Source organism: Babylonia areolata, chromosome 18, assembly GCF_041734735.1.
Source record: "Babylonia areolata isolate BAREFJ2019XMU chromosome 18, ASM4173473v1, whole genome shotgun sequence".
Taxonomy (NCBI): domain Eukaryota; kingdom Metazoa; phylum Mollusca; class Gastropoda; order Neogastropoda; family Buccinidae; genus Babylonia; species Babylonia areolata.
The window spans coordinates 17,439,337-17,466,836 of NC_134893.1; the positions used below are offsets into that span (position 1 = coordinate 17,439,337).

General features: G+C 42.5%; 2 protein-coding genes across 2 annotated transcripts; both read right to left on the reverse strand.

Moving 5' to 3' along the window:
• Positions 1–1,008: 1,008 nt before the first annotated feature.
• Positions 1,009–9,431, reverse strand: LOC143292169 (uncharacterized). The gene is made up of 7 exons (XM_076602352.1): positions 9,410–9,431; positions 8,704–8,751; positions 7,473–7,645; positions 4,743–4,928; positions 4,199–4,305; positions 3,403–3,591; positions 1,009–1,174 (listed from the first exon to the last, which is right to left on the reverse strand). The coding sequence occupies exons 1-7, from the start codon at positions 9,429–9,431 to the stop codon at positions 1,009–1,011; spliced, it is 891 nt and encodes a 296-aa protein (XP_076458467.1).
• A 5,692-nt stretch (positions 9,432–15,123) lies between these two features.
• Positions 15,124–19,779, reverse strand: LOC143292170 (uncharacterized). Its single transcript, XM_076602353.1, has 2 exons — positions 19,498–19,779; positions 15,124–19,296 (listed from the first exon to the last, which is right to left on the reverse strand). The coding sequence occupies exons 1-2, from the start codon at positions 19,777–19,779 to the stop codon at positions 15,124–15,126; spliced, it is 4,455 nt and encodes a 1,484-aa protein (XP_076458468.1).
• Positions 19,780–27,500: the final 7,721 nt, after the last annotated feature.

Consider the following 27,500-nt stretch of genomic DNA (forward strand, 5'->3'; position numbering starts at 1 on the left):
GAAAGGAAAGACCGATTCAAACATACTGACAGTCAGTAAAAATATGAGCAAAAGTACATTTAATAAAAGTCGATGAAATATATTTGAACATTTATCACATCTGCATAACCCACATCGCAATGAGACAAGACGCCTTATAAAAGGAACACGGGTACCAAAACACAAGACACTCAAGTTATGGCAAAAAGAGATTTACACCTGTACAATAATATCATACCCATGTAGTTCATAATATAGATAGTACATAAATGTACAATAATCATATGACATGTATACTCTTTCTCTCGTTCACACACACACATAGACACACACACAGAGTTCAGTTCAGTTATTCGAGAAAGCGTCACTGCGTTCGCACAAATCCACGTACGCTACACCAAATCTGCAAAGTACATGCCTGACCAGTGCGCCTTGTCAGGCGCGCGTGCGCGCGCGCGCGCACACACACACACACACTGGTGATATTTGTCTTCATTTTTTTTCTCTCCTGTTTATAACACTGTTTACTGTTTAAGCCACTATCATTATACCTTTTTCTTTCAATTTTACAGCATTACAGCAGAGACAGGCATCACCACCACACTGTAAGTGTTGTCTCTACATAATGGGGAAGAGTCATCTCAGGGGAAGAAACTACTACTACTGCTGATAATGTACATTTATATAGCGCCCTTTCTCTCTACGAGCTCAGGGCGCTTTACATTGAAACAACAACAACAAAACAAGTTACATAAAACATTCATTGCCACTCTTTCTCAAAAACCACTCCACCCTCGCCCCCCCCCCCTCCACCACACTCACACTCTTCCCCTCCCACCATACATACACCCAAAGTGAACTGACATGGGTGGTGTCGGAGAACAATGAAGCTGAGAGTGCTTATAGATAAGTTTTTAAAAGATTTTTTTTTTTTTAGTGATGAGCGAAAAGCAGAAATAGAATCAGATGCACGGATATGATGAGGAAGGTTGTTCCAGATGTGAGGAACAGCAAAGAAGAAGAAACGTTTTACACTAGAAACAGTATCAGGTACAACAATGGACTGTCTCCCTTTGAGAGGATTCCAATGGACCCCAGTGGCTGGCTGTCAGTGACACCAGGCTTGTGGACCTGGCTCTCTTTCAGCACCTCCGTGAAGGGAATTTTGTCATGGCCTGGCATCCCCGGGATGTGTCTGAGGCAAGGTGGATGGGAACTCAGTTCACTTCTGAATTTAGTCGTTCTCATAAACGAGGAAATTGCTGTCGTATCTCTGAAAAGAAACATACAGGTTGTTTAGGTAAAACATACATTTTTCTTCTTCTCATCTGATACAGTCAAAGAATATGAAAGTTGTTTAGGTTTTTACATGTATTCTTTTTCCTATGCTCATTAGTATATCAGTAATTTTAAACAATCTCTCACTTTCACCTTAATTCTCTCTCTCTCTCTCGATCTCTCTCTCTCCCTACCAAATTGTCGCTTATCCCTTAGTAGTTTATTCTGCTTCAATTCTGTTTTTCTTTTCTGTTCCATTTTATCTGTTTTGCACCAGTTTTGTTGACTCACTTGTGTAAACAAAGTGAGTCTATGTTTTAACCCGGTGTTCGGTTGTTTGTGTGTGTGTGTGTGTGTGTGTGTGTGTGTGTGTGTGTGTGTGTGTGTGTGTGTGTGTGTCCGTGGTAAACTTTAACATTGACATTTTCTCTGCAACTACTTTGTCAGTTGACACCAAATTTGGCATAAAAATAGGAAAAATTCAGTTCTTTCCAGTCATCTTGTTTAAAACAATATTGCGCCTCTGGGATGGGCACAATAAAATAAAGAATGAAGCCTAATTATATGCAAACTGCATTTACTGTTATATTAATATTTTTTGTATTCTCTAAACTTGGCACTTTGATCTGATATTCTGATCCAACAGCTAGAGCAGTCATTATTATCATTTTTTGTTCAAACAGGAACTTATTTTGCTAAGCATGGAAGTTTTATTTATTTTGCAAACGTTTTGGTGCAGGTAGTAAAAAAGGGAAATTACTCTGTAATGCTAGTGGAGTTAATTTGCTTTAAACTGATCTTTCTCATCTTAAACATTACATTTTGAAACAAGAGAGGCAAGGCCTTCAAGACTCACTTGTGATGCACTTTTAAAAAAAAAATCCAAGCTTTTTATGTATTGAGTATAATTTCAAAATGTAATGTTTAAGATGAGAAAGATCAGTTTAAAGCAAACTCAGTTCCCCAGCAGAGTAATTTCCCTTGTTTTACTGTCTACACCAAACGTTTGCAATAAACTTCCATGCTTAGCAAAAGAAGTTCCTGTTTGAACAAAAAATGACAATAATGACAGATCTTTTGTTGGGTCGAATATCAGATCAAAGTGCCAAGTTTAGAGAATACAAAAAATATAAATATAACAGTAAATGCATTATACTCAATACATAAAAAGCTTGGATTTTTTAAAAAGTGTATAACAAGTGAGTCTTGAAGGCCTTGCCTTTCTTGTTCTGATTCATACATACTATGTCACTAGAGCTCTACAGCTAATGACATTACACATTACAGTGTTTCTCTCTCTTTCACACACGCACACACACACACACACACAAACGTTTACACGTAAACATTATAAACCATTCACACTAATCTACTAGAAAAACAAACAAACACGAAAGTTGTAAAGTAAAAACAATAAGAAATCATGCTTGAAGTTCACACGAACAGGCCGTTGTTACACAAGAAAATATGGACGTCAAAATCTCTCACTAACACACACACACACACATTATTGTATAATATGCATATGTATCTTGGTAGCCAGCTAGCACACACATACACACTGTTGACAAACGGATATCCTTACATACCTCATAGTCGTTGTCGTCGCTGTCACAATCAGCGGTCAGCTGCAGCCATTTAAGCAGCTTTGGCTGATGATGATTACTTTTTTCAAGTGGAGGAGGACATTCCCCACGTCTGAGAGCCTCCCACTTCAAGTCAGTCTACACACACACACACACACACACACACACACACACGTGATAAACTGGAAATATTATGGTCTGATTTGCAACTGCCTCTTTTATATGACGATACAGTGGAGAAAATGAGCGAAAAGAGAAGAAGAAATGCAGAAAGAAAAACAAAACAGACAGAAAGACGGACTCCGATGATCTATTCATATATATATGTAGTCCTACATCCTTCGTGAATAGGCTTTTTGTGTGTATAACAATTTGAAAAAACATAATAAAGAGCAGGTGAATGCATCAACTTGAACCTTTTCAGATGAAAACAAAGAAACACAAAGTCTTAACCATTTCAGTAGATGTTGACCATATAGAGACACTAAAATTTGAAATTTTGGTTGAATAACTTTCTCAGAAAAGTACGAAATATATTTGAGAGAGAGAGAGCTCTCACTCCTGTGACCTCACAAGCCTCACCGATAGCATTCCGCCAGCATGGAACAGGCGTTGCTTCCTGATCTGCCTCTCCCCTTCGACCCCCAGTCTGTGTGCAGGGTCCTCCACCAGCAGACCCTGAATGAGGGGCTGGGAGTACATTCCCAGCCTGAAGTGAGTCAGCCCCTGGGCTATGCGGAATCCTCCCCTAGACACAACAGGACACACAATACATACAGTCTTTGCTTCTTGAGAACTTGCATCTTTTAGAAACTACAAGCATAGCATTTTTTTCTTTTGTCAGAAGTTTTCTAGTATTAATTTCTTACGTTCTGTAACTTCAGCTTCTACCAGCGGCTTTGTGTTGTGATTGTACTTTTCCTGAGAAAGCTCATGTACCACCACTAACTGGAAAGTTGGTTCTTTATCAATGCGTCTGTTCAAACTCAGTTCGAAAACAAAGGACTATTGTACATACACTTGCGAATCCACTTAATTCTGTCGTTGACCATGGACAAACATCTTTGATATGTGTCAGTATACACACACACACACACATATATATATATATATATATATACTTGTTTTCCTCCAGAATCATGTTGTAGGAAATATTTTTTATGTATAATTTATTATTTGTTTATTTAATTATGAATCTGTTTACTTTCAAGGCTGCACTCACATTCGGCAGTTGAAACTGATTCTTAACTGATCCGTGACAATGGCACCTGCAATTCGATTTATATTGTTTACTTATCACACACCTACACACGAACCTCTACTGTCACAGGTTGGAACACAGGCATCCTACTCACCGTTTCTGCTGTCCTGTTGATTTGAGAGGACCCTCAAAGAGGTCCATGGGGTCCACCTTGTGGACCAGGGCCAGCAGGGTGACGCCCAGCGCCCACCAGTCCACCATCTGTGGACACATCACACGCTGTAAGGACTCCATGTCTGGTGAACGTTTGTGGCCTTCTTTCCACGACACACAGATTCTCTCTTTCTCTCGCTCTCTATCTTAAAGTGAATGTGTGATTGCCAGAACAAGATTTCTGTCGCGTATCACTAGCGGCTTAACGCGCGTGTCGGAGTGTGGACAAACACACCTGGTGGCTGGTGCATGCACATTAACGTTCGTTTGCATGCTAACACGTGACACACCCTGTCTCTTTCTCTCCCTCCCTCCCCAATCCTCGCTCTCTATCTAAAAGTAAATACCAGAAGAAGATTTCTGTTGCATATCACTTATGGCTGAACACACATGTCGCAGTTGGGACAAACACATCTGGTGGCTGGTGCACATTAATTAACGTTCGTTTTCGTGCTGACAGGTGACACAAATACCGCCGTCCTTACCCCGTTATACAGGACAGGCTCCTTGAACATCTCAGGAGCCAGGTAGATGGATGTCCCCATCGGCTCGTGAATGCCGGGACTGTCCCACCATTCATAGCAGGCCACTCCGAAATCGATTATTTTTGAATGGCCGTTGCCGTCAAAAATTACATTGTCCGGCTTGATGTCCCGGTGGACAATAGAGTTCTGCAAAGGAAACGAAAAGATTATTTACGAAACAAAAACACATAGAGACTGATATTTAACAATATTTCTGTAAGTGTGTCTAATTTGGTTTCACTTTGTCAAAGTCGATTAGAATGTTAAACAAACACATAGTCATCATGTGCTTTAGTGTGATATGACTTGTTTATATATCGACGTCAGTAAGAAAACAAACTGATCTATACAACAGCTATGTTTCTATTCTCGCTCTCTCTCTCTCTCTCTTGACACTCTGGTTGTCATAGACACGCCGCCAATTTGAATACGCTACTCTATATGCTGTTCGTGCATTCCTGTAACATTCTATTTCATCGTAGATATTTTAAGCCCAACTTAAGTTCCGAAGATACAAGATAGCTATAGACAGCTCGACAGCCAGGAGCGCCATCTGACGGCCATTGAAGACCGTCCTGGACTTGATGTGTTGCAGCAGGGATCCCCCATTGTAGTATTTTGGGGGAATACACACATATAATATAGTACTATGTAACGTAAGACTCTGGGGGAGTCTTGCACATACACATGGAGTCTATTTCTTCGGTAAAAACATTCTAAATATCAGTGACATTGTCTCCAATGCACACACAGAGAGAAACGCACACACACACACACACACATACACACACACACACACAAACGTACGCACTCACACACACACACACACACACACACACACACACACACACACACACACACACACACACACGATCATGACTGATGTCTCAGGAACACTTGCCATTCAGCCCAGTTTGGAGAAATAAGGATCGATAACATCACAAACTGTGGAGTGATGGCCTACATGTAACGCGTCCGCCTATGAAGCAAGATAATGAGCACGCTGGTTCGAATCACGGCTCAGTCACCAATATTTTCTCCCCCTCCACTAGACCTTGAGTGGTGGTCTGGACGCTAATCCTTCGGATGAGACGAAAAATCGAGGTCCCGTGTTAAGTATACACTTAGCGCACGTAAATGAACGCACGGAAACAAAAGGGTTGTCCCTGGCAAAATTCTTTAGAAAAGTTCACATCGATAGGAAAAACGAATAAAATTGCACGCAGGAAAAAATACAAAAAAAGTGTGGCCCTCTCAGCGTAGCGACACGCTCTCCCTGGGTAGAGCAGCCCGAATTTCACACAGAGAAATCTGTTGTGACAACAATAACAACAACCACAAAATCACACAAAGGAGAAATGCAAATATGAAATACAAACTTCCCCCTCCCCCCCCCCCCCCCCCCCCCCCCCCGCACCATTTATTGACTCACTTGTGTAAACAAAGTGAGTCTATGTTTTAACCCGGTGTTCGGTTGTCCGTGTGTGTGTGTGTGTGTGTCTGTGTGTCCGTGGTAAACTTTTAACATTGACATTTTCTCTGCAACTACTTTGTCAGTTGACACCAAATTTGGCATAAAAATAGGAAAAAATTCAGTTCTTTCCAGTCATTTTGTTTAAAACAATATTGCGCCTCTGGGATGGGCACAAAAAAAATAAAGAATGAAGCCTAATTATATGCAAACTGCATTTACTGTTATATTTATATTTTTTGTATTCTCTAAACTTGGCACTTTGATCTGATATTCTGACCCAACAGCTAGAGCAGTCATTATTATCATTTTTTGTTCAAACAGGAACTTCTTTTGCTAAGCATGGAAGTTTTATTTATTTGCAAACGTTTTGGTGCAGATAGTAAAAAAGGGAAATTACTCTGTAATGCTAGTGGAGTTAATTTGCTTTAAACTGATCTTTCTCATCTTAAACATTACATTTTGAAACAAGAGAGGCAAGGCCTTCAAGACTCACTTGTGATGCACTTTAAAAAAAAAATCCAAGCTTTTTATGTATTGAGTATAATTTCAAAATGTAATGTTTAAGATGAGAAAGATCAGTTTAAAGCAAACTAAGTTCCCCAGCAGAGTAATTTCCCTTGTTTTACTGTCTACACCAAAACGTTTGCAATAAATAAAACTTCCATGCTTAGCAAAAGAAGTTCCTGTTTGAACAAAAAATGATAATAATGACAGATCTTTTGTTGGGTTGAATATCAGATCAAAGTGCCAAGTTTAGAGAATACAAAAAATATAAATATAACAGTAAATGCATTATACTCAATACATAAAAAGCTTGGATTTTTTTAAAAGTGTATCACAAGTGAGTCTTGAAGGTCTTGCCTTTCTTGTTAAATATGTGTGTGTGCGTGCGTGCGTGCGTGCGTGCGTGTTTAGCAATAAAATGATTCAACCGGCAAATGTACACTGCCCTGAGTATAACACTCAGAACAGGGATCCATGCAAGAGAAAGCAAAAGACGGACATAGGAACAGAAAGACAGACAAAAACAAACACAATGTAATATTTTTGTGTGTTATGTAACAGAAAAAAATAGGATGGGAGATTGTAAATGGAAACGGCGTTTGAGCAAGCTTCAAATCAAAGGAGAACCTCAGTCCCAGATTGAAACGATATTGTATCATGAATCTCCCAGTACCGAGTAGGATATAGAGGTGGTCGCTGTTCTGGAAACTGGCCAGGAGCTGGCCAAGGAATGGACCACTGCGGACATCTCTGCAGATGTTGACTTCTGTCTGATGAAGGTCCTTGAAAACTTTATCTTTCTGCTGCTCCTTTATAGCCAGGAATCCCCGAGGCTGCTTCCATCTGGCCTGTCTGGAGGGTCTCACCAGGTGGACGGTACCAAATGCTGCAGAAGGGGAACGAGGAGCCATGAGAAATATCAGAATCACGTCTTTAAAAAGATGAACATTGAGAGAGATGTTCGAACGGTACTGAAACCATCTCTACACATGGCTGTATAGAACATGACTCGGAACTTGTTCAATTGCACTGCAATGGGAGTGACAACATGCACAAAGAGCAGACTTCTTAAACAGTACTTACATGTTGGTTTCATATTGTCAAAACAGCTTTGGTGTAAGTCTCATGTTTTATGCATAAATACTAATAATCTTTTCTTCAAATTAATATTAATTCGAGTTTGACATTAAAAAAAATGGAGTAAAATCTGAACATTGGAATGGAGAGATGGTGAGACAGTCCAAACCACCCCAAAGGCTTTGGACTAACTGTGGATGAACAAAGCATGTATATCGATCTATTTATCTCTAAATGATACTGTATGATAATGAATCAAAGTAACCAGTGTATTACAGATCAAAACCATTATGGTTTGTATCGTGGAAGACAATGTGTCAGCCCCACTGCTTCCGAGATTGTAAAACTGTAGAGAAATGCCAAATGATCCCTCTCTCTCTGGCTCTCTCTCTCGCTTGCTGCGTTCAGCTGCTCAAACCTCCTGTTTGGAGAATAGAGCACATTTTTTTTATTATGTTGCTTTATTACTGATGGATGCATGCAATTTATTTTTCAGCTAGAATGTCCTGCTCTTTTGGGCCTTGCACCAAAACACTTTTGTGAATCATCCTCGTGAATCATCCTTGTCGACGAAATTGCAAAAGTATGTAACAATTTTATGTAAAATTGTGATTTCGAAGGCCTGTTGATTTATCCAAGGCCTCATGGGAAACAAAGACGAAACAAACCAACAACAGCAACAAAAAACCTGACTAAATCTAGATGTTTATCCCACTTTGACAATATCGTTCATAAACGAAAAAGGGGATAGTAAGATGTATGTGAAAACAATTCATGGCTTTTTTTTTTTTAATATTGATTTTGTATTTGTTTCAGACGGCCTGACCTGAATCCCGAACGGCTGACATTACCAACATCCAGACTTACCTCCCATGCCAAGCCCACCCAGGCAGTCGAAATCAGCCAGTGTGATCTCTGAAAAGAGATAAACAGATAAATGGATAGACATATGAATAAACGAACAAACATAAATAATAAACAAATAAATGAATGAATAAATAAGTAAATGAATACATAAACAGATAAATGCAAGCACTGTCTTCTCAACAACAGCATCACATTTCCACGATGAAATGATGAAAAAAACCTTTTTTCCCCCGTCACACTGACGTCTGCACAATTTCACAAATACAAGTGTTGTGCGCTTTCTCTCTCTCTCTCTCTCTCTCTCTCTCTCTCTCTCTCTTGTCCTTACTGTTGTTTATTCATAGCATTATTGTATTGTACATAAATATACTTAATTTATACATGCTCATGTAATTTTGATGTTGCTGCTGTGAATTTGACTCTCGCATTTTTTATGTTTCTAAAAATTAATTTTTCTTCTTCTCTCAATAATTATTCTTGCCCAGAGGGCCGGATGTAAAGAAGTACTTTGTGCTTACTCCTTCACCCTCGCAAAATAAAATTTCGTTCGTTCGTTCGTTCGTTGGTTCTCTCTCTCTCCCCCACACACACCCCCCTCTCTCTCTCTCGCTGCTTAACAATATCCATACGATTCCACGTGCACAAGTATTGTGTATTTATTTGTTGTCATCACAACTGATCCACACAGCCAATCGAGATATAAGACCGTTGGAGAATTCCGCGGCCATCTTGGATCTTGCACATACGCATCTGTTCTACTCGAACGGTTCGAGCACTGCCAAAGGCGATCGACCTACACAAAAGCAAACATGTGCTGTCCTCCATTTCTTCAGTTGATAGCCTCCATTGCTACAACCAAACTCTGGTCAATGAAGTGGAAAAAGTCGAAAAATAGCAAAAATCGAAAAGAAACGAAGCCTGCTGTTTCGCACGTTCTGCTTCTCCTGATCGCCTTTTTTGCTCAAAATTTCGGAGAGCCAATCAACTGTGAGAGCACAGATCATGTGACGCGCCTCTGTAAGTCATTTAAGCACGGAACTCTCCATCGGTCTATTTTCTCTCTCTCTCTCTCTAATTTTTTTTCCGTGTGACGGGTTCACCAACACAGTGACATGTATCCGATGACAGGCCTGATAGCCAAGTAGTAAGAGCGTGGGAACTCAAATCAGAGAGACTTGGGTTCGATACTGATACCACTGCCCGGTGGATTAAAGATGAAGACTGTTTTTTCCGAAATATATTCCGACTTCCTGGAGTCTTTATCTTCTTTGTGTAAACTACATAACATCAAAAACGCACGTTGAAGATCCAATTATTTTTGTCAGCATGCGGTACATTGCAGATATGTGAACATGTCCAGCATGCAAACCCACGAAAACGGTGTATGGCTGCCCACATAGCTGGGTAGAAAGAATATACCCATTCGTTATTGACACGAGTGAACGTGAGAGTTACAAGGAACGAACACAGATGAAGTACCCGATTTTATTTATTTATCTCTCTCTATATATTATTTATTTATTTATCGATTTATTTATGTACTTACTCATCTATGTATTCATTCATTTGTTTATTTATCAATCAGATTTTTTTAAATTACATTGTCACAACTATTATCAATTAGACGTTCCATGCATCATGACTTGCAGAAAAGGGGAACAAGTGAGTGAAATACGTCAAATTGCAGCAGTAATCTCCCCTCTCATCCACGTGCATCTGTTGCCGTGCGTTCAGTAACCTACACCCCCCTCCTCACCCCCCCCCCCCCCACACACACACCCCGCCACCCCCTAGAGATACCTGACTGAAAACCCCCCCCAAAAAAAAACAACCACCCCAAAACACCCAACAAAACATGTAAGTATATTATATAGATGCTTTCGGAAGAAATATGGTAAAAATAAAATCTGCCTGTTAGAAAAACTGTATTCCAGCACTTCAAACATTATAGAATTTGACAGAAACCATCTGTGTGTTTTCACGGATATGCAACGTAGTGGGCACATTCTTCCGCTCAAAAGTCGACTGTTACTTAACAAATGTATGTGTATGCACAGTATAGCGAATGAAACGGCACCAGAAGAAAATAACCCAGAATTTTATTACTAATGAAAATAGACACACTCACAAACTATCTTTTCCACGACCCCGAAACAATTTATATAAATCTAGTTTAACAAATTCTGGGGGAACGATATGGAATGGTTTGCCTCCCTCTTTGTCATGTTGTCTCAAGCAACCATTCAAAAAAGCACTTCAGAAATATTTGATGGAAAAAATATGATCCCTTGATGCTTTGATATGACTATCATTGTATCTGCTGTCCATATACTTGTCTATTTTTCTAACCTTAAACTTTCTCTTTCCTTCTGACTCTCTGTCTCTCTTTACTATCTCTTGACTGTTACCTTTATCCATCTGTCTGTTCTCTCTCTCTCTCTCTCTCTCTCTCTCTCTCTCTCTATATATATATATATATGTGTGTATGTATGTATGTATATATATATATATATATATGTGTGTGTGTGTGCGTGTGTATGTATGTGTATGTATATATATATGTATCTTTCTCTCTCTCTTTTCTTCCTGAATTAAGTTAATGATTTAAGAATGTCGCACTGCATGTTGTAATCGTGTCAGTATCATATGTAAATTTATTGCTATTTACGCTTGCATTATTTCTGTTGCTGTTGTTGTTGCCCTCAATAGAATTTTGGTGTGTTTTTTGTAATTGTTTATTTCCATATTATCCTTTCCAGATCCCCACTTCCCCCATTTCTTCCTGTTTTAATTTTTTTTAAATTAATTTTTTTCTCTTTTTTATGAGGGCAGGATGTAAAAAAAGCTGTATAAGCTCATTCTTTTACCCTCAATAGAGATCATTTTGACTTGACTATTATAGATTATTTTTTACTTGAATGTTTATCGTGGCGATACTTTGAGCGTGTAGTTTATGTGACTGGGCCATGCGTGAAAACTATTTTGAAGTTAATTTTCTGTTTTTCAGCAGAAAGCTATTTGCATCAGCAGCGTTCTCTTGGAATCTCTCTCTCCATCTCTGTCTTTCTCAGTAACAAAACTTATACAGCTTTCCTGATCAGAAATACGTAAATCATTAATAACTGCTGTGTGACTTTCATACCATAACTCTGAGTGTGTTAACCTCTGTCGACATGGGTCAAAGGCCTAATGAATAAATATGTCAAGCTTCAAAATGCTTTCTCAAAGTGAAGAAATGCACGACAAAAATAAGCAAGGGAAAAAAAAAATCGTATAACAGTCTAAAACAACAACAACAAAACCTCACAAACGAAAATTGATGGAAAAAAGTCCCATCTTACCTTCCATTTTAAAAGTTTTTTTGTTCCAATTCTCACAGCACAAGTACTGGCACACGTGTCGATTGCTGCTCGCTGTGTTGGTCACTCGACTGAGGAAGAACAGTGATGGAATACAGTTGGGGTCCCACTTTTAGATTGGCTCGTCAGACGCTGTCAGGTGACCACGGTAAGAAAGGGGAACAATGGGGCTGACTACATTCATGACGCTGACAGCGGGACCCTAGCGACGACCCTACTTATCGCCGTATTGACAGAAGCAGCTTCATGGACAATACCTGGAAATAGGGGGACCCTAGCGACAACCCTACTTATCGCCGTATTGACAGAAGCAGCCATATGGACAATACCTGGAAATCACTTCCATGGTTACTATACACTCAGCGCGGGAGATTAGATAAATCCGGGATGGTCCAGATCCGTTGTGCTATCAGTGAGAGTAAGATAAGCCGTGACTGGCCACTTCACTGTTATTATTGTCATAATAATCTTTAGATACAGCTAATGGACTACCTGGAAATCGCTTCTATGGTCACTGTTCACTCTGTGCGGAAGATTAGATAAATCCGGGTTTTTGTCCAGATGCCCGTTCACACACACACACACACACACACACACACACATGATACACAGAGAGAAAATAATGTTATAATTAGCTTCGTGAATTAAACAGAATTATTTTCTTTGTACATAATGCATGCCATGTTATTTTCCATTGTGATTCCTTCATGTTTATAAAATTATATTTCTATGACTTTTTTCATGTGATTGTGGATTTTTTACACCACATGTGAAATTCTGCTGCCTTGGGAATAATGAAGTAATCTGTAGATATCACAGTTGACTTTCTCTATCAGTCTGTACACAACTGGCAAACACGCAGTATTATAATCTCCCTCAACGACTACACTGGCCATCATAACCACTTCCAGATGGTCCATTTGTTGTATGTCTATCACAGCAATAACTACCGTGTTGCTAGAGTCCTGCTGTTAGTGCTGTGGGTTATCAGCCCCTTTGTCCCCTTTACTGCCCCTGTGGTCAACTGACTGGGTAGAGTCAGCTGACTGGTGGTCAGCTGACTGGGTGGGTAAGCTGACTGGGTCAGGCCTATAAAGGAGGTAGTCCCAAAGGACTGCCACCACAACATGTTCAACACGTGAAGCAACAACAGCTGGTGAACATCAGTGTACAGCTCTGTCTCTGTGTATTAATTTTGTGTGTGTGACACAGCATAATTATTTGACGATGGCATTTCGTGGATTTGTAGAAGGTAAGATTTTATTTTTCATTTATTCAATTCTTATTTTATTGGTTTCTTCTTGCAGCTTGTTTTGTTTATATTTTGTGTGTGAAGACACATGGAAGCAGCTCTGATTCAGTGTGTGAAAAGTTTAGGAGTGTGTGAAGATGGCATTTTCTGAAAAGAGAAAGGGTAAGTATTGTCTTTTCATTTTTGCATTCTTTCAGCTGTGTTATATTTGTCTTTTCCCGTGTTTTCTCATGTTTACCCTTTTCTTCAGATTGATTATTTCAAACAACTGTGAAACAGTGTGAGTTACTCACGTACACACTTTTTGAGGAATAGAAAGTGAAAAGTTATGTTGAATAATGTCATAATAACGAATTATTATCAATGATGGAAACAAAGGGAATAATCGAATATGTGTGACTATGTGCAAGCATTAGTTACAGAATTGTTTCATCGTAATGAAAAAGTAATTACAGATCCAGCCTACACGTGGACATGGTACATGATAGATATCGCAGTGGGAAAAAAAAGAGTACAGGTGTGTCTGTTTTTGACAGGCAGACGTTTTCATGACGGGAGAAAAATAATTTTGTTGTAAGAATTTTGTTAATTATCCCGATCACAATACTTGTCATTGCGGATAAGTATTAATTTTCACAGTGTGATGATCGTTTAAAAGGTAGGAGGGGTGGGGTGGGGAATTGAATTCTGAATCGGTGGAAAGAGGAGACGGAAGGTGGAGTCAAAGGTGAATATTTGAAGTAAATAAGGAGAATAATGAAAGAACATTTCTTTTAAGAAAATAGTATGATAATGGAGTTCGTAAAACAGAAGTCGTCAATTTAATGAAATGAAAACTGATACTGGATAAAGACAAAAATAAAATACAGGAAGAACAAAATCATCGTATAAGTAAACTTACGTAGACATAGTTGTGACAGGCAAAAAAACAAGCATGATTATAGAATAACTGTATATGTCGAAATGTGTTGAGACATAAGAATCTCTCTCTCTCTCTCTCTCTCTCTCTCTCTCTCTCTCTCTCACACACACACACACAACAGCTATTGGTCTACAGATGCAACTAAATAACTTAAAAAAACAAAAACAAACTCAGCTACCTAACTGCAATTAAAAGTTAAATTGGATAAAAGTAATATTGTATTTAGGAAAGGCGGTTTTTTGGCAGTAAGAGAAAGGTGGGTGTATAATGATGTTGGTATGTCAGTTGTTGTGTACGCGCGAATGAGCGTGTGCTCCTTCCCTCCCTCTAGTCAGCTCAGGTTGATGTTTTCTTTTTCTCGTGCATGCATATCTGCCGGTTGTTTAGCTCAACTACAAGTTTGATAAGGACAATTCATACGGAATCTACCTCGACGGGTCAGATCAACTGGGGAAGAACAGTGTGTTTTGCGGGCTTCGCGCCGACGGCCAAGAGTTTCACTTCGACTTGGCTCTAAACACGAACCTGTTGTCCGACGATTTTGTTGTGGGGTACTGGGGCGGAAATGGAAGCATGCATCGCAGCAAGGAATTGTGGGACCGGAAGTTTCCCCCCTCCTTAAAAGTGTCGATCTCAAATCTGAGATTCACACTTACAGCCATGCACGGTTGACATGCTTCGTGAATTACTTGAATTGTAAAATAATTATGTGAAACAAAACACAAGAAATGGTAAACGCTGTGCACTGTCCCCGCTCAACAGACCAACGGATCAAGCGTTCCAACCATCCGCTAGGGCTAAATCTGTATCGCATGGAGAAACAGTGGGACAGGGCCAACACGCCGGTCAACCCTGGTGCAGCGACTCGGCATGAGTCAAACCTCCAGTTACTGCCCAGTCCTACTCAGGTAGTCTGCCCCCAGGTTGTTGACACCCTTGATGTGTCTGAAGGTGAAGCTGTGAGACTGGAGCTCCACAGCCCATCCCATGAGACGTCGACTGACGGGACGGATACGGTGCAGATACTTGAGAGGATGATGGTCGCTCTCAAGCACAAAATGCCTTCCGTACAGGTAGGGATAGAACTTCCGTATACCCCAAACCACTGCCAGTGCCTCCTGTTCTATGGTGTGGTACCGCTGTTCAGCTCCACTGAGCTTCTTGCTGGCGAAAGCTATGGGTTGTAGTCCTTCACCGTGATCCTGAAGAAGCACGGCCCCAAGGCCCAACCCTGAGGCGTCTGTCCGTAGCACAAATGTTTTGCTAGGGTCGGGAAGGACCAGCACTGGGGGGTTGATGAGTGCTTCTTTTAACTTGTCAAAGGCTTTCTGGCACTCATCCGACCACAGAACTTTGTTGGGCTCACTGCCCTTGGTCTTGTTGGTCAGAGGTAGGGCTGTTTCTGAGAACTTAGGCACGAAACGCCTGTAATAGCCAGCCAGTCCAAGGAAGGCACGCAGCTCCTTCTTTGTGGCAGGAGGGTGTGCTTCCCGGATTTTTGCTACCTTGTCCTGTTCTGGGTGCAGCTGACCACCCTGGAGGTGGTGTCCAAGAAAGCTGATTTCTGGACAGCCAAGCTGGCACTTAGTAGGTCTCGCCGACAGCTGTACTTCCTGTAGGCGGCAGAGTATCTGCTGCAGAACTTCGGTGTGACGATCCCAAGTACCGGTGGCCAGCAGCAGATCATCCATAAAGTTATGGGCGTCATCTAACTGCAGTGGTCCCAGAACTCTTTGCATGATGCGACTAAAAATCGCACCGGCCGTTTTCAGCCCGAACGGCATCACCAGCCACTGAAACTGACCCTGTGGCGTCGTGAATGCGGTCTTGGGTCGGTCACTCTCTTTCATGGGTATCTGCCAATACCCTTTAGCTAAGTCGAGTTTAGAAAAGTACTTGGCATGGCTCAGCTTTGCAAAAATCTGGTTGACATCGGGCAACGGTTCTGCATCAAAGCGTAGTACCCGGTTGAGACGGCGAAAGTCCACACAGAAGCGAACCTTCCCGTCTTTCTTTTTGACTAATACGATGGGTGCAGAGTAAGGTGACGTGGCAGGCTCAATCACTCCCATCTTCAGCATGGATTGGACCTCCTCTCTGATTACGTCATACTGTGAGTGGGGCAGTGGGTACTGGCGGACTCGTACTGGTGTAATGTCCTCCAGAACCAGCTCACACTCCCCCACGGTGCACCTGAGGGGAAGGTCAGTGAGAACGCCACTAGCACTCTGACAGATATCCATGATTTCCTGCTTCTGTGAAGAAGTGAGGTTTGTGTGGACAGAGACATCTTTCCATGTCTCTTCTGCTTGCAAGGGTAGAAGTGGAATCCCCTGTGAGCTGAAAGAGCCTGTGTGGTCATCTTCTGTTTCTTCTATGACCACTGGGGCTACAGCTGCGGAACACTCCTCTCTCCGGTTGTACCGCTTCAGTAGATTGGCATGATAGAGTCGTGGGGTTCCTTTGACCGCAATACGGTAATCCCAGTCGCCCACCCGCTCTATCACCCTGTAGGGGCCCTGCCAAGCAATTTGGAGCTTGTTCTTTTTCTCTGGTAAGAGCAGCAAGACTTCGTCTCCTACCTCAAACCATCGCTCACGGGCTTTTTTATCATACTGTCGCTTGTACTTGGTGGCTGCTTGCTGCAGGTTCTCTCGTGCCAGCCTGCAGGTCTCTTCCAGCCGATTGCGCAGATCCACCACGTACTCTACCTCCGTGAGGGTTTCTGGAGGCGATGACGCTTCCTTGGTCCACAGCTGGCGCAAAAGAGCCATGGGCCCCCTGACCGTGCGGCCATACAGAAGCTCAAAGGGAGAAAACCGCAGGGACTCCTGTGGCACTTCCCTGAACGCAAACAGGACGGCTGGAATGAACAGATCCCAATCCTTGGGCTTCTCAATACAGAGGCGTTGGATCATTTTCTTCAGGGTGGCGTTGAAACGCTCGACAAGACCGTTTGCCTGTGCATGGTACGGAGTCGTAGTTCTGCCATGGATCCCCAACAACCGGTTTACCTGAGTCATCACGTCACTTGTGAACTGGGTACCTCTGTCTGTGAGTACCTCCGAGGGTACTCCCACTCGGGTCCACATTTGCCACAGTGCGTCTGCAACTGTGACAGAATCGATCCCCTTCAACGCAACGGCTTCTGGGTAACGTGTGGCGTAATCAACGACCACCAGAATGTAACGATTGCCCCGCGCAGAGGCTGGAGTGATTGGACCTACGATGTCCACTCCCACTTTCTGGAAGGGTTCTGACACAAGAGGGACAGTACCTAGCGGCACACGCTGGTTCTTACCACGCGGAGAAGTACGCTGACAGACGTCACACGACCGACAGTACTGGCGGACATCCTTGCACATGCCAGGCCAGTAGAAGTGTTGCCACACTCGCTCTTGTGTCCGCCGAACTCCCAAATGCCCCGCCATGGGTATGTCATGCCCTAGGGAGAGAACAGTGCGCCTGAGGCCCAGAGGTACCACCAGTTGCTTGAGGTGCTCCCCGTTCTTGTGGAACACACGGAACAAGAGACCGTCATGCATTGTGTAAGATGCCTTACCCTCCCGTTCTGTGTTGATATTGGGAGTTGTCGCTTGTCTCAGTTGCTGCAGGGTGTGGTCTCTGGTCTGAAGACGACGGATGGTCTCCCTATCTGTGTGGAGAGCTACTGCGTCTGTCACCGGTCCCTGAGTAGGCTGTAAGACGGGCGCCTGATCCCTTGCCATCGCTCGTGTGGTTACTGCTGCCAGCACCTCCCTGGGTAGCTGTGTCGACACCCCTTGTCGTGTACCGTCTGCGAAAAGCACGTTGTTACCAATGAGCAGCGTATATGCCGGATTCCGGAGTGCCACAGCCCACACAGCTCCTTTAAAGTACGGTGTAGCAACCTGTACCTTAACATAAGGACGGACAGCGTTGAAGGACTTTTCAACTCCAGTCACCTGACACGTTCCTCCTTTCTCGGCGTCAGGAGGTACCACACTCTCGTCAACGAAAGTGCATGTAGCGCCAGAGTCTCGAATAGAATCGACTATCCGATCCTCTACGAGGCTGAGAAACACAGAACAGGTAGGCCCCATTCCTCCTTGGTCACCTTGTTGTTCAGCGCTGAACACAGGTACAGTTGCTAAAGCGCAACTCTCGTGTGTGTGGCCGACTGCCGCTTGTTGCCTCCGGTCTCTCTTTAACTTTGGACAGTCGCGTTTGTAATGTCCCCCATCGCCACAATAAAAACACTGATTGCCCCCCTTACCTGGTGCAGTGGCCGACTTAGGGGCAGACGCCATGCTGCCACGAGGCGGAACAACTGAATACGGTGATTGTTCAGCCAACGGATGCTGAGAATAGCTTAGGTTCCCACGCTTCGGCATGGGCGAAGACTTGAGTCCCCCACCTAGAGAACCTGCACTGGTCTTAAAGACCCTGATTCCCCTTCTAGCTTCCGCAAAGCGTTCGGCCCTCTCTATGACTTCCTGGAACGTTCTAAGGCCTTCATCCCTGATACACACAGCCAGGTCGTCTGTCACAGTGCTGAGAAGCTGCTCAATGAGAATCAAGTCCCTCAGTGCCATTCCGGACATGGTTTCCCAGTGCTCGAGCGTGCGCTTAAGACGAATCCCAAACTGGATGAAGGACTCACTTCCGGCTTTGCGTATCTCCCTAAACTTTTTACGGTAAGCTTCAGGTGATATCCTGAACTGACGGCGAAGCGCCGCTTTCAGATCAGTATAAGAACTCTCTGGAGGTAAGTTGTTAAATGCCTCCCGGGCCTTTCCTGTCAAGGAACTAATCAAGTAAAGTGATCGAGTCTCTTCTGCCATGTTATAGGAGTCAGCGACTGCTTCGAAATGATCTAAAAAATCGTCAACATCGTCACCTGGGCGTAACTCAGGAAGAGTCAGCCTTGGAGGGGCGAAAGTGGGCAGTCTCGCTGCTGGGGACTCCTCTCGGCTAGGCCGCTGAGCAAGGCTTTGAGCCAAAAGCTCAAATCTCTCTCGCTCTAACTGCTGGAGCTCCATCTCCTCCTGTCGACGTATCTCCTCCTTCCTCTCCTCTTCCTGTCGACGTATCTCTTCTTTCCTCTCCTCATCTTGTCGACGCATCTCCTCCTTTCTCTCCAAATACAGAATGAGGGATGTAACGTCGCCCCCCACCATGGAGGTATTATCATGCGTGTTAGACTCTGAAACCCGTGAGGTCATAACCCCAGGAGTGCCAGTGACGTACCCAGTGCCTGAGGTAGTTATCTGAGAACGTACCTGTGAAGGACTGGGGAACCTTGGGCCTGTAAAAGCTCCCCCAGGAGTGGTGACATTTGTCCAAACCACTGTGGAAGTGACTGGAGGGGTGTTATACTGTGCCTCCATCATCTCCTTGATCCACTTAGGGGACTGCCGAGAAATTCCCGAGCCAGGGCCCAGAGTTTTCAGAAAGGGAGAATCCTCCCCGACAACGACCACTTCTTTCTTGCCTGAGGCCGTGGCTGACCTTGTAACCGGTCCTTGGGATGGATCTTTTCCCATGACATACTTGGAAGCCATCGTAATGGACCCTGACACTATGCACAAACAAAACCAGGGGATTATGAAGAAGTTAAACACAGAAATGCTGAGTTACCACTACGAATAGCTATCACCCCTTGTGTTCTTCAAAAACTGTTTATGAGGAGCAGTCAGTGTAGATACAGGGTACCCCCCGTGGAATAGACACCCTAAACCCCAGTGAGTGGAAGAAGAAAAAAAAAAATATATATATATATATACTGTTAACTTCCCACTCTAGCTTCCCACATATAATAAAAACAAAACATTGCCAGTTACAAAATAAATAAATAACCTGGATAATACAAACTACTTAGTGAAAGCTGCGAGCGGCGATCGGGAAGCGGAAGATCCCGGACGAGCCCCCAAAAATTGTCACGTGACCGGTCGAGGTTGAGGACCACCTACAACCCGACAGGCCCCGCGCAATCTAATAAAAGAAAATTTAAGAAAAAAATGGGTCTCCGGATCCTCGCACGCTCAATTAAATGCAGCCAACACCAAGAATTTGTACACAATACCACACTTTATTCACTCACTCACACGGATATACTGACAACCAAAACAGCAGTGGGGCCTAACTATTTCCCTTAATACCCCCTCCACTCCCCAAACTTACTAACCCGCTAATTCAAATTGCCACATCATAAGTGGGAATGAGGGAAAAATAAATGAGTAAATCACATTCGCTCGAACACGTACACTCACCCCTCTTATGCACTGCTCTCACACATACACACGCATCCTCTACCGTCCATGTACGACTCGCATTAGTTCCGAACACACAGGTCCTTGTCACAAACAACGCACGATGCAGACGACCACTGGGAGTTCTAGTCTTTCTGTAGACAGGGAGGTGTAAAGCGGCAGTTGTATACGTTGGGGACACCCCTGTGACAGTCTCAGGGTATCACGGGTGCAGGGAAGGATGTGGATGTCCAGGACAACGGCGGACCACTCTTCAGAGCTGTAAAAAGACTCGAGTGAAGAGTCAAGCAAAAATAAAAAAACAACAACAAAAAAAACAGTACATGTGCTAAAGCAGACACACAGAGGGGTTTCGCACACACTCACATGTACAGCTGAACGCCTTAATACAACCGTAAAAAAAAACACACACACAAAAAAAAACAAAACAATAACAGAATGTGTGCACACAGATATCCATAAATCGGAATCCACAAGGATTAGCAGGGGCACACTGCACTGAAATTAAAGTATGTATCTCAAAATGCAATAATAACAACAACACCAAAAACCTGAAATATATGTCAACGGTCGCTCCCTGTCTATAGAAAAATAAAAACAAAACTAGCATTCTTCACCATTCTAACCTGACTCACCTCAAGAGCTCGTGAAAAAAAAATAATACGGGAGATTAAATCCCTGGAACTAGGACGTAATTCCAGACCTCCTGGTCGGACATGGACCCAGGAAATGTAGTGGCACTGGAGGCCCCAAACCCGAACTGAATCGGTAAAAAACAACCCCTCACTCCAAAACGAATGGAGCAGGAACAGTGACTAGTGCGGCGTTGACGACCGTTGGTCCCTCTCTTCTTCCGGTCCCACAATTCCTTGCTGCGATGCATGCTTCCATTTCCGCCCCAGTACCCCACAACAAAATCGTCGGACAACAGGTTCGTGTTTAGAGCCAAGTCGAAGTGAAACTCTTGGCCGTCGGCGCGACGCCCGCAAAACACACTGTTCTTCCCCAGTTGATCTGACCCGTCGAGGTAGATTCCGTATGAATTGTCCTTATCAAACTTGTAGTTGAGCTAAACAACCGGCAGATATGCATGCACGAAAAAAAAAAAAACATCAACCTGAGCTGACTAGAGGGAGGGAAGGAGCACACGCTCATTCGCGCGTACACACGCACATGTGCACGCACGCATAGAAATAAAGAAAGAAAGAAGGGAACAAGAAAAAACAAAGCAAACAGCGAAAATCATGACGTATTCGAGGGGTCAAGTTGACCCAAATTCCTTCTTTCTTTTTTTTTTTTTTCCAACGCTACACTGTCGCACGCGACAGTTGTTAATGCTTGCAAAGGTATTGAAACTGTTTTTCGTATTTTGTTCTGCATGTTTGAGTTTTGTGGCTGCATGTAGGGATCTTTCAAACAGGGCAAAAATGCATTGTTACATGTTATGAAGAAATTATTTTTACTGAACATTCTTTGGGTATCTTTTTTATTTTTCATTTTATTTTATTTTTTTTAAGATTTTCAACACCCAGATACAATCTATTGTATCATACAGTATGTTTAAGAATTATGGGGGTTAGATAAGAATGCCACTTTATAATATGAATTTGTTTGTTTATTTGGACTTATAAAGTTTCTAGCAGTTGAAATGAAAACACCAGACGATTCAGTATACAGTGAAACGAATAGATGTATATATCTATATAAATGTTGTGAGATGTATTTGATACTGGTTGGAACTATTAAAAATGAAGATAGACTTCCATGGAAATCCTATATGTTGTATGATTTAGATTTTTGAGGAAAAAGAAACTGGGCTTCAAATATATGAACTTGTTTTTGTGGATTGGGATTGGGACTTTGTGGGAATATCAAGGAGTCTGTATTGAGAATGTGTTTTTTGAAATCTTTTCGTCTACGTTTAATAGATTGTAGATGGTAAAACTGGAAAATCATGTCAAATCAATAGATTCTCTGCCAACAGGGCTTATGCTTCTACATATTTTAGTTGAGAATTGTCTTTTGCTGAATATTGACAGACACTTACAATTAATATTAACAAGATTAAGCTTTGGGAGTTCTGAAATCAATATGTACAGATATCGCTGTTAAAACAATCATTCAGAGGAGCTGTGTCCTGTGTGCAAGGAGTCAAACTGAAGAAGTTCCTTTCATCCTGCAGTGACCCGTGTTGTATGATATTCGAGTAAAATTTATTCTAAAGAAATATTATGAACGTCCTTGTTTGTTTAAAATTTTGTTTATTGATGGCATTATCTTATGATGGTATTATAAGGAATATCACATTGTATTTATATAAAGCTTTATATAAAGCTTTTAAGTTAAAAAGTATTGCCCTAATTTCTATAGTTGTGTAAACAGTTAAATGCTTATTGCCAGTCATTGTGATATCTACATGTCTTGTTATCGCCTCTCATTCATAACGGGCTATGACCTTAATGAAAAAAATATGTCTGCGTCTCTGTCTGTCTGTCTGTCTGTCTGTCTCTCTCTCTCTCTGTATGTGTGTGTGTTGTGACCACAAGGAATGAGACAAAAGCTCACAGCACTGAAAGTACTTTGTGAGTGCTTTCTGCAATTAGTATTTCAGATAGTGCCTTTAAAAAAACAAAACAACAACAAAAAAAAAAAAAAAAAAAAAAAAAAAACTGAACTGGCTTCCCACTGCATGAAAATAAACGAAAGACATTTTTTTAAACCAATGACTTTGTCCTTTCCAGAGAAAGGGATGGTGATAAAGAAGGTGATGTGCCATCACAGTTTGGAAGAAGGATGTAAGTATGATTTATTCTTTCTTTGAAGTACTTGTTTTCATGCCTGAACGTTTTGTGTGTTTGGTTACACACACTCGTGTTACAAAGACATATGTTCTGAGTAAATCGTAGTCTCTCTTACACACACTGCATAGTCAACTTGTCCTATGTGCGGTGCTTCTGTTGAAGATGAAATTCATTTCCTTTTTATGTGTCGGAATTTGAAGAAATTCGAAAGAAATGCATAATTTTCAACGGAGAAAAATAAAGAGCATGAACCTTACCGGTATGCTTTCAATAGATGATGAAGTAAGAATAAGATCACTAACGAGATTTGTCAACCTAGTTTGGGATTGTCAGAAAAAGAAATCGACTTCGGAAGCCTTATTGTTATCGAAAAAGCATGTAACCCTGATGTCAATTCCACAGTTATATAATTATGAATGATTTTGTAGAATGTTGTCTGGTCGAGCTTCATTTTTTTCTCCATTTTTACTCTTGGCAAAATGTTTTTGTGATTTTTTTTGTTTTGTGTGTGTTGTTGTTGCTGTTGGTTTTGTCGTTGCTTTTCTTTTACTCTTAGCAATGTGTTAATTTCTCTGTAAACTGCCGTTATTCTCCTGTTCATATATTGGGAAAGAACTGATACATAGTTTAAAACATCGTATGAACAAAATGTTTCCAGATAAGATTTGAAATATTTTAATAATGGAACAGTGCCTGGTATTTGTATCTATTTGAATAATCTGTGGAAGTTCTAATCTTCATTTTTTTTCTGTGCAGCCTTTGATGCCATAGCGTGGGTGAGAGGCCGGTTGTGGGGGCAAAAATTCAAGGTGTGCGTGAAACAGCATGCAAAGAAGCGAAACAGAGAATGCACAGAGGAGAGAATTCTAAAAGACTTGCACAAGGAACAATTCTTCATTCAGATGCTGGCGAGGTTCAAGACTCGCACATCGATCTTTCTTATGACGGGTAGGTGATTATCACTGTAATCAGCCATCTACCGCACTGTTGAGTCAAATAAGTGACTCCATCCCATTGAACTACAACATGGCTTAAGTTTGACTGGGGATACACTAACTGTAGAATCAGTTGTAATGCCAGTAATACGATATCCGTCAAAGGGCAGTCATGTTCGGTTTTGAAAGACTTATTTCGCAGTTCTTCCGTTTCAGCTTGGTTCTCATGTTAGATGAGATGATAAAGTTTGAATTGACAATCTGAACGTGACTGACTTTCTGGTGGCTCTGTACGCGTTATTATTATTATTATTATTATTATTATTATTATTATCATCATCATTATTTTAAATTCTTACAGAGTTCTATGATGTCTCCCTTGAGGATCACATATCTCGGAACACCGTGTTCAGCGGTAAACAGATGGCATTGCTGGCTGCTGAATTGTGTGATGCCCTGGCGTTCCTACACGATGTAAGTAGCACAGAAACTGAACTGAATTCACGCCCCCCCACCCCAACACACACACACACAAACGCACGCGCGCAAACACACACACACACACACACACACACACACAGGCAAACTACAAAGCAAACTGGCTGTTACGTTTGAAATAAAATGTCAATCTATGTACAACATACAGTTTGAGAGAAAAAATGTGTAGGCCTATTACTGTTTCGTCTTTTCATTTTTTTTCTGTTGTAGTTTTTGCGTTTAGCGTCTGATGGAGTTTTGTTTCAAGATTCTGAATGTGCATGAGTATCTAGTGTTCAGCGTGCATTGTTTAGCTTGCAACTGTAGGATATGAGTATGGATTGTGAGTGTTTAGCATGTTAGTGTTAGCGTGCAAGTGTTTAGCTTTCTATAGTAGGCTAAATAGATTTTGAGTGTTCAGCGTGTGTCAGTACTTAACTTGCACTAGTGCAAACGGTGAAAATTTGAGTATTGGTAAAATGTATTGATGTGTCCATGTATAGACGTATGGGACGCAGCGTATTTTAAAGGAGGTGGACTTCAATGTCCAGCTTATTTTTGCAAGCTGTGTATTTAGCTTTTCATTCATTCTTTCTTTTCAACCATCAGTTGATTCATATATATGTAATTGTGTTTCTGTGTGATCCAGAAGGACATAATACACAGAGACGTCAAGCCGGAGAACATTGTGTTCGACCAGCATGGCCACTGCAAGCCGACAGAATTTGGGTCCGCCTTCTACAATGACTGGGACGGGACGGCGGCACAGAACCAGCGGCCGGGCGGCACACCCCTGTTCTGGGCTCCCGAGCTGTTCCACACTCCTCCCTTATGTAGTAGGGTAAGTCCACGTGAAGACCCCCCTCCCCCTCATTGCCCCCTCCCACCCCCCTTCTGAGCTGTTCCACACTCCTCCCTTGTATAATAGGGTAAGTCCACGTGAAAACCCCCCCTCCTCCCCTCCTTGCCCCCTCCCACCCCCCTTCTGAGCTGTTCCACACTCCTCCCTTGTATAATAGGGTAAGTCCACGTGAAACCCCCCCTCCTCCCCTCCTTGCCCCCTCCCACCCCCCTTCTGAGCTGTTCCACACTTGTATAATAGGGTATGTCCACGTGAAGACCCCCCTCCCCCCTCCTTGCCCCCTCCCACCCCCCTTCTGAGCTGTTCCACACTCCTCCCTTGTATAATAGGGTAAGTCCATGTGAAGAACCCCCTCCCCCCTCCTTGCCCCCTCCCACCCCCCTTCTGAGCTGTTCCACCCTTGTATAATAGGGTAAGTCCACGTGAAGAACCCCCTCCCCCCTCCTTGCCCCCTCCCACCCCTTCTGAGCTGTTCCACCCTTGTATAATAGGGTAAGTCCACGTGAAGAACCCCCTCCCCCCTCCTTGCCCCCTCCCAACCCCCCCCCCCTTCTGAGCTGTTCTACACTACTCCCTTGTATAATAGGGTAAGTCCACGTGAAGACCCCCCTCCCCCCCTCCTTGCCCCCTCCCACCCCCCTTCTGAGCTGTTCCACACTACTCCCTTGTATAATAGGGTATGTCCATGTGAAGGCACTCGCCCCTTCTGAGCTGTTCCACACTCCTCCTGTGTATGAAAATTTAGGTCCACATGAAGGCATCCCCCCCCCCTTTTTAAAGCTGTTCAATACTCCTTACTTGTGAAATATTCTGACCTGCTCCATTCTCCTCTTTTATAAGATGTATCAGGTCCACATTCGTGACATTGTCACTGCGTTGATGGCAGGGAGGAAGAGGGAAAAAAAATCGGATGGGAAAGGAAGAGGGGGTGGGGGGAAGAAAGAGAGAGGAGGGGAGAGAGGGATTGAGAGAAGGGAAAATGAGAGACACGGTCTGTTTATCTGTCTTCAATCCTCCCCCTCCCCCCTTTCTCTCTCTCTCTCTCTCTCTCTCTCTCTCTCTCTCTCTCTCTCTCTCTCTCTCTCTCTCTCTTCGGTCTATTTTTGATTGTGATCTTTTCGAAGGCAGCAGACAGATGTCTGACATATTGTTAACCTGTATGTAACGACAACTGAGTGATGAATGTTTCTCTGCTTCCAGATGGTAGATTGGTGGGCCCTGGGGATGACATTTCTCAAGCTGGTGTTACGAGAAAATGTCATGTACGTAGATCCATTTTCGGACGACCATGCCAGTTACTTGAAAGCTGTTGAGCGGTACATAGATGTTACACAAAACAATCATAAAAGAGAACTAAAGTGCGCACGTTTGTGAATATGTGTATGTGTGAGAGAAAGGGGAGAGATAGAGAGGGGAGAAGGGAGAGAGGGGAGGGGGGGGGGAGAAAGTAACGATTTTCTTTTCTAGCACTGTGATCTTAATTCATACTTTAACATTAGAAGATCAGAAAAAAAGAAAACCCCCAACAAACCTTCGACAATCTGGCCACTTTCGCTTCAGTGTTCATTATGAATCTGCTCAGTTTTGAAGTAAGTGTGGTAATTGTGGTATTGTGTGGTATGTGTCAAAAGAGGACTGCTACTCAACCCTTAATGGTGACATAAAAAAGACCGGTTGATGGTGTATTTGGTGTGTATATCTACTTATAAAAGGAGCGGAACACTGATCAACCTTTGACAGTGAAAAATATAGATCCGTTTATAGTGTAGCGGATGTCATTTATAAAAGAAGAGGAATGTCATGTGACTATATTAAAAATAGAATAGACGCCCTCACGGCGCCGTATGTGCTGCTAATCAGTAATTAGTAGACTGCTCTGCAATCCTCCAGAGTGAACAGAGTACACGTCCATGTATTCATACATAGGAGCAACAGATG